Source organism: Sinocyclocheilus rhinocerous, unplaced genomic scaffold (assembly GCF_001515625.1).
Source record: "Sinocyclocheilus rhinocerous isolate Xijiao unplaced genomic scaffold, SAMN03320098_v1.1 scaffold202, whole genome shotgun sequence".
Classification (NCBI taxonomy): domain Eukaryota; kingdom Metazoa; phylum Chordata; class Actinopteri; order Cypriniformes; family Cyprinidae; genus Sinocyclocheilus; species Sinocyclocheilus rhinocerous.
Genome location: NW_015641016.1, coordinates 258,835 through 271,232, shown reverse-complemented (window position 1 = coordinate 271,232; position 12,398 = coordinate 258,835). Strand labels below are relative to the sequence as shown.

Sequence of the window (12,398 nt, the reverse complement as noted above, 5' to 3'; positions counted from 1 at the left end):
TCTGTATTTAATTTTTACAATGAAGACTACAGAAATTAATCAAATGTAAAATAACACTGTATGTGTTATTTTACATTTGATTAATTTCTGTAGTATTTCTTACTTGAATAAAAACTTACATAACCTGAAAAACTTGGTTTCATAGCTCTCTTTATTCTATTGCATTTATTTGCGCTGTTTGCAATTTTTTTATTTGTTCTTATTTTATTACTGACTTTTTAATTGTTTTTTTTTAAGAAAATAAAGTAGAGTTTTGCTTGTATATGCTGTCAATTATAGTTCTTAGAAAGAAAATCGGAATCGGCAAAAATCGGTATCACACTAACAAAAAAATCGGAAATCGGAATCGGCCAAGAAAATTGCAATCGGTGCATCTCTGTTACAAATGTTGCTTTTGCAACTCACTTAAGTTGAAATGCTGAATTTGACTAAAACTGAAATAAAAATAAATATTTATATAAAAATTAAAAATTTACTAGAACGACAAACAAGGAAAACTCACAAGAATAAAAAAACAAGAGCACAACAAAATAAAAATAAATGAAAGCTGAAAATGGGAAAATGAAAACTAATACAAAATATTAGTGAATACTGTAATAGTTTACAAAAATAAATACTAAAACTAAAATGAAAATAAATATTAAAACCTAATTTAAAAAAAACAGCAACAAAACCGTGAATCTAAAATTAAAATAAAAGCTGAAAATAGAAAAAGACCTAATCACAATACTATAATAGTATGCTAAAATTGCCAAAGCTAAAACTGAAATAAAAATATACTTAAAAAAAAAACAATGGCTAAAACTTCAACATTATACTGAAATCTGAAAATAAAAAAAATCTAAATATTAATACCATAATAGTATACTAAAACAAATAAAAACTAAATATATATACAACAGTAAATGATTAATAAACAAGCTTATAAAAATTACAAAAATAAAATTTTAACAAAAAAATTAGGAAAATACAATCTAATTTAAAACATGAATAAATACCGGTACTATAATGGTATACTAAAATTACTAAAACTGAAATAAAAACTAAATATTAAAAGCCTAATAAAAAAATGACAAAATACAATATTAGTAAAACTTAGACTAAAATAAAAATATAAAACTAAGATATTATAAAAAATAAATACTAAAACTAAAATGAAAATAAATATTAAAACCTAATTTAAAAAAAACAGCAACAAAACCGTGAATCTAAAATTAAAATAAAAGCTGAAAATAGAAAAAGACCTAATCACAATACTATAATAGTATGCTAAAATTGCCAAAGCTAAAACTGAAATAAAAATATACTTAAAAAAAAAACAATGGCTAAAACTTCAACATTATACTGAAATCTGAAAATAAAAAAAATCTAAATATTAATACCATAATAGTATACTAAAACAAATAAAAACTAAATATATATACAACAGTAAATGATTAATAAACAAGCTTATAAAAATTACAAAAATAAAATTTTAACAAAAAAATTAGGAAAATACAATTACTTGTAATACTAAAATAACACTTGAATTCAGATGTGACCAAACAAAAGTCATTCCCATTGTTTCCTCAGTAACATTTCACGTGATGATTTTTTTGGCAGCACCCGAGGGAATCCTTCGCGCAGTCGGTCACGCAGTCGAGGACGATCCACGTCACGCTCCAGCTCCAGATCTTCCAAATCCTCTCGCTCCAGATCCCGATCCAGATCCCGTTCTCGCTCCTACTCCAGATCCCGCTCCAGGTATCCCAAAAAAATAAAAAAGAATCTGTGAATATTTAAACCATTTTTTCCAGCCACACGAAGTTGTTGAACACATTTTTGACTTTCTCCCGTAGGAGCAGGAGTCACTCCAGATCCAGGTCCCGAAGTCGCTCCCGCTCCAGATCTCGCTCCAGATCACGATCTCCAGACAAGCGTTGTGACGCTGCAAAATCACGCAGTCCGACACCACCGTAAGTCGAGCTACTTTGTTACCAAAATCCTGTTCGCATTTGAAAAGCAGAATTTTGCTTTGTAATCTGTATCTGTACAGATAGTTATTACTATCAGGATTTCATGATCATTTTACATAATTTTTATGTTTATGCTTAATTAAAAAAATACAATTAAATGAATCCATTTATTGAATTTAATTATTTACCTATGTTTTTCATTGTCTTTAATTATTTGTAAAATTAATAATGAAAAACTATTAATACAAAAAGTGATATTGCGACTTTATTTAGTGAAATTTCAAATAAAAATATTGAAATGAAATATCATTAAAAATTATGGAGCAAATTACCTAAATTCTTTTTACTCATTAGGGGCTCCTAAATATAAATCTAATCCCATCCTACGAAATCACATTATAAAGTCTATTGTTGTATTTTTAGTCACAAAATCTCTCCACATTTATTTTGACCTTTATAAGTTGGATGGTGAAAAAATAAAAAAAAAGTATCCCATTCAGATTGCAGTGTCTGTGCTTTTTTTCCACATTTATTTGACCTTCATAAGTCAAATTTTGTGACTAAAGCTAAATTTCTTGTTGCATTGAATGTTAAAAAATTATAAACAATTATAATTGGTGGTATCACAAAATTGATCCAATCCAAATTGCGATTTAGCATGATGTTGACATGAAATACGGCCTCTCTGCAGCTCCACATCTGGTTTGGGTTCAGGCCCTGCTGCGTTACCAGCCGACCTCAAGCTGGGCGAAGAAAACAAGGGCCATCAGATGCTCATGAAGATGGGTAAGTGATCTAGAACATGTTTGACGAAGACCACATGAACTGATGTCTCCATTGATCCAGCACTAATTCTATTCCTGCTCATCCTGCAGGCTGGAGTGGATCAGGAGGTCTTGGTGCTAAAGAACAGGGCATTCAAGACCCCATCAAAGGAGGAGACATCCGGGACAAGTGGGACCAGTACAAAGGAGTGGGAGTCCCGCTGGATGACCCGTACGTGAACTACAGGCGAAACAAAAGCTACAATTTTGTTGCAAGGATGAAAGCACGAGAAAAAGGTATTCATGTTTTTAAAATAGAGACCTTAATGTTAGCAAAAGCCTGTTTGCCAAGTCAATCATCACTAATATTGATGCTAATACTTAGGGTTAGGGGTTTATTCAAACTATTAACCCCAAGTATTGAACTTACTATTAATTATAACCAAGTATGAATGTGTTTTATCTTTGTTCATCCTCAGTAATCAGAGACCCCCAGGAGCCCTCCAGCACAGAGTGATCACCCATCACACGTGGCCTGTTTTTTTTAATTATTTTTTTTACTGTAGATGTCAAAGCTGTTTTCACATTCGTTTGGACATTTTATCTTGCCCTTGGTTCCTTTTTGTAGTAAAATGCATCAAAGCATCATATTGTAACTCAGAGGTGTCAGTGTCATTGCAAGCGCTTCCTTTGATTAATCTGAGACTCTGTACAAGCAAAATAAAGATATCTTAAAAAGGGCACAGTGTTTAGACAAACATCTCATTTATACATGAATGACTGAAGTGAAACAGTGAACCGATACTGAAAAATTATTACGTTATTACATGAACAATGATTGAAAAGTTTTGGCTGTTTATAATCTATGGATGATGCATCCAAAACATTAATCATCTGTTTATTCAACTAATGATAGTCTCTCATTTCCTGTAGAACTTCCTCTAAAGCGTCTTCAATACTCAGTTTGGGTGGCCTGTGAGCGTGAATAAACTAGAACAAAAAAAAAATCCTGTTAGCAAACACTTAAGATATTATGAAAGGAATATGAAAAAATGATACATAAACTTGATACAATTGTTGTACGTCTAACCCTCACAGCCTCATTTTGTTACTCATTGAATTTTTACCTCTTTAGTATCCTCTAGTGTGGTGTATTTGGAGTCGATGAATGCTCTAGTGAGGGCCAACTGCTGCCGTAACATGTCGTTGAGTGCAAAAACAGCAGGACTGTATGCCGTCAAACCTGTTAACATGGAAAATGAGCTGGTTCAACTAGTAAAATAATTTTCTCAATGACTGAAATGTTCTGATTCTTTGTAATAACCTCTTAAGATGTATATGTTTTCTAGGTTCAGGGTCATTCAGACGTAAAGCGTGTAGTTCATATTTTATACTCGCTCTCAATGACTTCAGCGCTGACTGTATGACTGGCTATTGGGGTGGGGTCCATGTACGTCAAACCCACCGACGGACCAACAGCAGCCATGCCTGAAAAAAATTCTATCACAAAAATCACAAAAACATAAATGAGTGGATCTCACAAGACCATCTTTCCAGGTTTTTTGCATTACGGTAATGGAAATTTGGAGAAAAATGCTTAAATTTCATGACATTTGTGTCAATACATATCAAAAAATGTATTATAGATGAAAAGGACTTCGATGTGTTCTTGATCCAAATACATTTTTCACAGAAAAAGAACGAAAGTGGTCCTAAACCATAACCCTGAGGGACGCCCCAAAGAAATGGAGTTGGAAATATGACCTAGATGTGTTCTTGATTGTTTTTGTGAGATTCACCCAAATACCTTTCTTTCAGAACAAGAGTGAAAGTGGTCCTAAACTATAACCCTGAGTTACACCCCAAAGAAATGGAGTCAGAAATATGACCAAGACATGTTCTTGACAGGTTTTGAGAGATTCATCCATATACATTTCTCTCAGAACAAGAACAAGGTGGTCTTGAACTATAACCCTGAGGTACGCCCCAAAGAAATGTAGTCTGGCTGGACTGAAGTATCAGATAATGTAAACCTACCAGAAGACCATGTGTAAGTTAGTCCATCTGTCTGAGTCTGTACCGCAACCTCCTTTACATGACGGTCAGGACTGGGGCCATGTGTGACTATTGCATTGGACGAGCTAGACCTCGAGGAAGAGTCTGAGTGGTGACTGGATGACGATGATTGTGATAAAGTATGGTCATCATCGTCGCCATCCTGGGATTTGTATGTGCTGTGCTGGGCCTCGCTGATCAGTGAGGCATCTTTGTTTTTATCTGTGAGACGTTTGGAGATCTCACTGGCGCTCTGTGGCATCTCAGATGAGATCTCGCTCTCAAAATCAGTCTCGTAGGCAGCCGAGGCATCTTCCGGTGTGGGTGGTGAAGCAACCTTTGAGATGTTGTTGGATGACTTCTTGTTTCTATCTTCTGTTCTGGTTTGTGTTTCTTTCTGAGTACAAACAATGTTTTTCAATTAAAAAAATACTTACGTAAATTATGTTCAGAAATGACATTTTAACACACCTTTTCTTGTGAGATTTCAGCTGCTTCAAAAGGTATAGGGGCGAGATCATCCAGTGTCATTACGTTCAGTTTGAAATCTGTGGGAAATCACCAAGAGAGAAAAATTTATTTAAAACACTTAGGTGAACAATTCTATTTAACAATAGTTAAGAACGGTTTCAGATGATTGCTAAATTTGGAATCCACAGGTGTTTTACCATCCAATGCTGCACTCCTCTCGCTCAGAGTATCATCAGAATCAAGTGCTGCAGCAACAGGAAAAAGATTGTCCAAAGACTGGGATCTCACTGTGATCCATTTCAGAGGACACTGAATGTTCAGTAAACTGGACCATATGTGCTGGGGGGAGGTGAAAGACTTTGATGGTTGAAAACATTGTGTCTTTCAGGATTTGGTGAAGGTACGGTGGACTTTTTAATGCTCTTGTATAACTAAGAAAAAAACTAAAAACGGGTTTAGAACGACAATAAGGTGAGTAAACCATGGCCAACCAACTCTTTTAACTGTTCTAATACCTTTTTAACTGGTTGAGGACTCTTCTGCCTCACTGCATTTTGCAAGGAACATTCTGATAAGCTAAAAGAATCTCCTAGAAGTCTTTGCATGTCCTTTTCATCACTGTCTAAACTGTCTCTCCTTTCTTTGTTCATTCAGACCAGACGTTCTCTTAGGAACCTGCTCTTGAGGTGCCGACATGGTTCCTCTTTAGAAAGAGGCTCCCTGTCATGCTCAGATCGCTGCTGGACTGAACAGGTAAACGTGTCTCTTGTGGTTCGGAGAGGTTTGTATGTATACTGGGGCCGTTGTTTTTGCTTTTCTGGTTTCTGATGTTGTTCTCGATGAGTGCTAGTCTACTCAAAGCTACGCTTTGTGAACTGCGTTGAGGTATGAACTTAAATTAATCTGTTCCAGCAGGACGTCCTGTAGGAGCAGATGACAGTCTATCACCAGTGGCATCTTTGGAAGTCTTATAACAAGTACAATAACATTAAATGGCATTAAAATACTTATTTTTTTTGTAAAAAGTTTAGAAAGGCCACATTACCTTCAACAGTAGACTAGAACAATGACTAAATATAATGCTAAATAGCTGATTAGCTTCTTTTTTATATAATGTTTTGTTTGATCATTCAGTTTACACTATGGTACAACAAAACTACAACACAATAATTAAGAAAAACAAAAAGTCAAGGAAAAAATAAAATACCGAAAAGTGCAGTTATTACAAAGAATTTACGTGATGAATCGTGCGCAATTACACCAGAAACGTCTATTTAAAAAAAAAAAGTAAACATCGTTCTTTTTGATTTAATGTTGAATGTAGAGCAATCGTGTAACACACACTAACCACATCTCTTTTGTCCCTTGCTATCCCATTGTTTGTGATTCTCTGTCCAGAGAGCTGAGCCTTCGCCCGGTTCAGAACTGAACTCCTTGGTCCTCCACGACTCCACATCTTGACTGGTTAGTAAACATTACCTATTTTTTAAACTGGACACAGCTTTTTCACATGTGTAAAATAAACACAAAATGTCATCAGAGTCGGCGCCAATAGCCTCGTGGTTAGTGCGTCGACACATAGTGCAACTGCGCTCACGGCGACCCGAGTTCGATTCCTGTCTCGAGGTCCTTTGCCGATCCCGCTCCCCTCTCTCCTCCCAGTGCTTTCCTGTCATCTCTCTACTGTCATATCTCATTAAAAAAGGCATAAAAATAACTTTAAAAAAAAGTCATCAGAAAGCCTCGTCTTAACAGAAAGTAGTCTGTATTTACATGTCACCTTTACCTTTATTCATTTATATAGCGCTTTTAACAATACAGATTGTGTCAAAGCAACTGAACAGCATTAATTAGGAAAATAGTGTGTCAATAATGCAAAATGACAATAGTAAACACTAATTTTTCAGTTAAAGGCAGTTCATCATTGAATTCAGTGATGTCATCATCCAGCTCAGTTCAGTTTAAATAGTATCTTTGCAATCAAGTCAACGATATCGCTGGAAATGAAGTGTCCCCAACTAAGCAAGCCAGAGGCGACAGCGGCAAGGAACCAAAACTTCATCGGTGACAGAATGGAGAAAAAACCTTGGGAGAAACCAGGCTCAGTCGGGGGGCCAGTTCTCCTCTGGCCAGACAAAACCAGCAGTTCAATTTCAGGCTGCAGCAATGTCACATTGTGCAGAGGACTCATCTGGTTCCTGTCGTCTTTCATGCTAATGCACTTCCATTAATGCCAACAAAGTTTTCTAGTCTACAACAGAATTTTTCGAGGTTTCGCCGATGAGAATGCGAAGCTCCAGCATGTTCACCATGATAACGTCGCGAGCGTTCTGACGTCACCGGAAGCGGATGTTTTGGTTTCACTTTCTCGACTCGATTGTTTTTATTTTATATTTTAAACCATACACAGTAATTTTTGCGGCGATTTAAATGAGTTTTATAACGAATCATCCGCAACCTTCCTTTAAATATAGCAAATGAGACATGGGAAAAACTTTTTTTATTATTCAAATTCAAATTTTATTCACATTTTATTCGTGTTTGTATATGAAATCTTTATGAAAAAATATACAAAATGAATTAAAGAGTTAGATGAAATCAGCTCTGTTTGTGAGTGAGATTGAACCCTGCAATGGTTAGCCTCTGTTTTATCAGTACAGAAATCTTTACATTTGGTTTGATCTGTCGGCTTCTGCTGGATGTTTGTGGTCGCTGAGTGTGTCAGTAGTTTGGGGGTGAAGCTTAATTTTTTTTCCTTGCCATTTCCTCTCTTGCTAATATGAACTCACAAACTTCTTTTCCACACAAAACATCTTTACACTGAAATACAGCCAATCCATCAACAGTTAAATAATAGCCAAAGGTCAAATAGGACTCACATCAATGAGTCCTAATCTAATTTAATATAAAAGCAATATGTCACTTTAATCATAATAGCTTTCATACAGGGCCATAATTATTTTGAAGATCAGCTTGTTCATTTTCACGACTTCCTGTAATAAAGGAAACCGTGATGAGTTCAGAGTTTTCAGACATTTTAAGCATTGCTACCGTGGGTTTTTCAGTGAACCGATGAAGAAAATGTTTCTCAAATTCGTTTTGTTCTGTCTGTGTTTGTGGCGTCTGGATGGTGAGTTTGAAATGTGTTTTTATGGCTTCAGTTGTTTCTGTTCTGGTACCATGTAGTAAATTACTGGTTAAATTTGTCAGAGAGGGGTTTAACATTAACAGTTATGCTCATATAGAAATAACTGAACTTTCTGAGATCAAGTTTGGGTCTATAGTCAGTTATTAAGGGTAATTCAATAAAATTAAATAAAAATGTAGCTCAAATGCCCATCAGCACTGGTTTTAGTTATAGTGAAAGTCTCTTTAAATCTGTGAAAAACTGTTATTCAGGTGTGTTTGGTGTTAAAATGAAGTCGGTGTCAGTGATGGAGGGAGATTCGATCACTCTAAACTCTGGTCGTACTCAATTAATGGGTGATGATGAGATTGTGTGGATGTTTGGAATTGAAAACGCTTTAATAGCTGAAATTAATGTAACGGCTGACATATTCACTCTATATGATGATGTTCTTGATGGGAGATTCAGAGACAGACTGGAGCTGGACAAACAAACTGGATCTCTGACCATCACAAACATCAGAACTGAACATACTGGAGTTTATAAACTACAGATCAACAGTGCGAGAAAGAGTTTCAATCTCACTATCAATGGTGAGTAAATATTTTCTCAACCTCATCTGTTTCACCTGCACTCTTAAGAAAAATGGTTCTAAACGGTACCAGAAAAGGGTTCTTCGGCTTGTAACAATAGCAGAACCCTTTTTGGTGCTAAATAGAACCCTTTTTATAGGATTCCATAAAGAACCTTGCTTTGAAAGTGCTATATTTAACCTTAAAGGTGCTATAAATAACCTTTTTAATGATAGTTTGTTTTCATTAATATTAATATATTAGTATATTTATATAATTAATATTAGTTTTATTAATATTATTTGAATAAAATATTTACTATTATTGTTGTTTTACCTCCTGCCTGGTGTCTATTAAGGTTTTCATAAAAACAACAACAACAACAGCATGTTGTCTCTTAGGTATTTTTTATTAAATGACGTGAAATTGTAGCAAAGATGACAGTGGTGTAACAACCGTTATTAGCAGAATACATTAATAAATGACAATTAACACTAAACATAAATAAATACTTAAAGAAGTAAAACAAAAATAGAAACAGAAAATAGTGTAATGAAGACCAAGTTCAAGTGAAATACAGTATTTTCACAATCCTCTATCATGCCTGTAAGTCCGTCATTATGTGTATTTGGTGTGATTGAGTGGCCGTTCCTCTCTGCAGATGACGAGGTTGTAGGATGTGACAGCATCTGAAATTCACAATTGAGTTTGGAGTTAAAATTTGCCTCCTTTATGTAAAAACAATTATGTTTATAAAGGCCAAAAGTAGTATGTGAGCACTTCACAATGTTATGTTTATGCATAAACCCAAGTAATAATAATAATAAAAAAAGAAAATAAATAAATAAATAAATCTAACAATATGGACCATAAATTCAATATCTTTGCTACTTACTTAGTGGAGATGGCGAAAGAAGTATCCTTAAATGAACAGAGCTGGTCACACTTACATGTGCTCTTAAACTAAAACGAGAAAAAGACACGATGGGTAGGAAACCAGTTACAGTTTAAAAGTTAAAAATGATAGACATTTTAAGAAAGAAATCATTTACCTGTTGAGAGTGTGTTGACAGTCTGTGTATCAGGATGGCAGAGCTCCAAAAAAGCAGTAATGAGCCATCTGTTTTAATTTATTTATTTTTTGAAGCCTCTATTAGGGATTTACATTAAAGGGGTGGTTCATTGCGATTTCACTTTTTTTAACGTTAGTTAGTGTGTAATGTTGCTGTTTGAGCATAAACAGTATCTTAAAAGTTACGAAGCTGAAAGTTCAATGCAAACGGAGATATGGTCTTTTAAAATTCTGGCAGTTTAATGCCTACAAAAACGGCTGGTAGGGACTACAACGAGTTACTTCCCGGGTTCGTGATGTAACAAACCTAGATAAACCCCGCCCTCGGGAACACGCAACAAAGGGGGCGAGGCCTGCGCTGCTTTAGAGAAGAGAAAACTAGAGGTGCACGTAAAAATCTATTCATATATGAATCGCGATTCTGTCTTCTAATGATTCTAATGCAGTGGTGTAGTCTAGTTTTTTGTAGTGGGTATACTCTGATTTTTCCCGCAGCCTCATAGCTACTCACCATCCCAAAGCGACACCCTATCACCACCACACTCACTAATGCATACAACATGCATCTACATGTAACTGAGAGCACTCTAAAAGACTGCTTATGTGATGTCAATTTATTATAAGCAACAGAAGACTTTAACAGCCAATGACATTTACAGAGAGACTAGACTGATTTTCTACTGTTTAGTGTTAATCATTTAACTCAGCCAGTTACATTTTCTCTTAAGAATATGGTTCCTGGAGCACAGGTTTTATCAGCTGGCAATTTTCAATGCGCATTTAAGAGTGCCTGTTTTTAAATTTCCTAGCCTGACTTTCTGTCCACAAGGCTGGCCAGGAGTTCTCGTCTCTCTCATCATCTGAAACTAGGAGATATAAACATTGCATTCCATTTAACTGATGCACACAGACACTCACATACACAGTATCTGTTATCTCTCCTATTCTCCCACATTCACTGATCCACCACACTAACGGAACTTAAGTTATTAGCTAGTTATGTTGGCTTGAGAAAGCCAACATACTGTTATAGTATTTATACTTCTTATTCTTCTGAGACCAAGAATTTTCAACTGTACTGTATCTCCTCCCAGGGCTTTAATGCTACAGGCACCAAACTTGTCAGAGACCTTGGACCTGATCTGTAGTTTGTTTCTATATCTTTTCTAACTGATGATACTTACAGTTTTCGTATAAATAATTATCAAAAATCAAAGGTTTCCCATAGATTTGCATTGGCTGAGCAAAATGTCCTCTCTAGAGGACAACTGCAGTCCACTAGAGGGAGCCACAGGATAATAAATCTTTCAACACCCCTCATTTACTTTCGTTTTCAGTTAGTTAAATTTACAGATAATTGCATACTTTTCCTTTATGCTGCCAAGCAAAGCTAACATATTTGATCATGACCAGGTCAGGTAGTGACTGATGGAGGCATGAGGCCAGTGTGAAAGACGCTCGGGACAGTTGACTGATCTGTCACTGCTGTTTCCATCCACCTATTTTTATGTGCATTTTGGAATATCGCATAATAAACGCTGGATGGAAACGCCAAGATGTGCATAAATTCTACAAATACGCATAAAAAAACTTAAGCGCACAATTGCGTAGGATAATTTTTTTTTTATCCGATAAGAAAAAACGATGGAAACACATTTACCGAATAAATTCCACCATGCGCATCAAAAAAACTCATGTGACTTTGCACGATGGGATGGAATAACTTGACTAACCAGTGGACCGATCTCGTTGCACTGCATCTGAAATGTTGTTTAGGTCGTTCTGAAATGCCTGAGCAAAGTCTCTCATTAAAGTACTATTTCTGTATAACTGCTTCCCAGAACTGTAACACGACAGCGTTCCCAAACATGCAAGCATCCACTTCCAAAAGCAATGACAGCATTTATTGTGTTTCTCTGCTCTCTCTGAGGCAAGTAATTCATCATGTATGAAAATTATTATATTAACTCTTTCCCCGCCAGCATTTTTTAAAAAAGTTGCCAGCCACCGCCAGCGATTTTGATGATTTTCACTAAAATACGATGGCCTCCAGTATATTTTGCTGTATGAATATTTGAATATGCAATACACCAAAATAAAGATCAGTGCCTCTACTTTTAAACAAAAAAAAAAAATCAGTTTTATTCTAGCTTAAAGCATTCTATTTTTTATCAAATTGAATATCGGTAGGTTACTTAAAAATGCATCATTTTGAGCAAAAAGATGAGAAAATCAAATTTTTTATCAAAAACTACATCTGGATAATATTCAGTACGATTATCAAAGCATAAATCCAGCAAATCGCTTCCATCAACACCTACAAAGCTTGCACAGACATATACCACTTCCTGGATCAACATTTTACTCTGTAACATTATGCAG

The 12,398-nt window shown here is 35.3% G+C and overlaps 2 protein-coding genes and 1 pseudogene across 2 annotated transcripts in view; 2 read left to right on the top strand and 1 right to left on the bottom strand.

Annotated features, from left to right (window-relative positions):
- Positions 1-3,479, top strand: part of LOC107753747 (calcium homeostasis endoplasmic reticulum protein-like) — a 21,351-nt gene extending 17,872 nt beyond the window's left edge. Inside the window, exons 14-18 of the mRNA XM_016569960.1 lie at positions 1,603-1,743; positions 1,839-1,955; positions 2,647-2,741; positions 2,831-3,016; positions 3,199-3,479. Of these exons, the coding sequence (XP_016425446.1) occupies positions 1,603-1,743; positions 1,839-1,955; positions 2,647-2,741; positions 2,831-3,016; positions 3,199-3,236 (577 nt within the window). The 3' untranslated portion in view covers positions 3,237-3,479. The remainder of the gene's footprint in view (positions 1-1,602; positions 1,744-1,838; positions 1,956-2,646; positions 2,742-2,830; positions 3,017-3,198) is intronic.
- A 33-nt stretch (positions 3,480-3,512) lies between these two features.
- LOC107753746 (uncharacterized protein C19orf44-like) lies at positions 3,513-6,701 on the bottom strand (annotated as a pseudogene).
- Positions 6,702-8,679: 1,978 nt separating this feature from the next.
- LOC107753745 (uncharacterized) overlaps positions 8,680-12,398 on the top strand; it is a 14,669-nt gene continuing 10,950 nt past the window's right edge. Inside the window, exon 1 of the mRNA XM_016569959.1 lies at positions 8,680-8,965. Within this exon, the coding sequence (XP_016425445.1) occupies positions 8,680-8,965 (286 nt within the window). The remainder of the gene's footprint in view (positions 8,966-12,398) is intronic.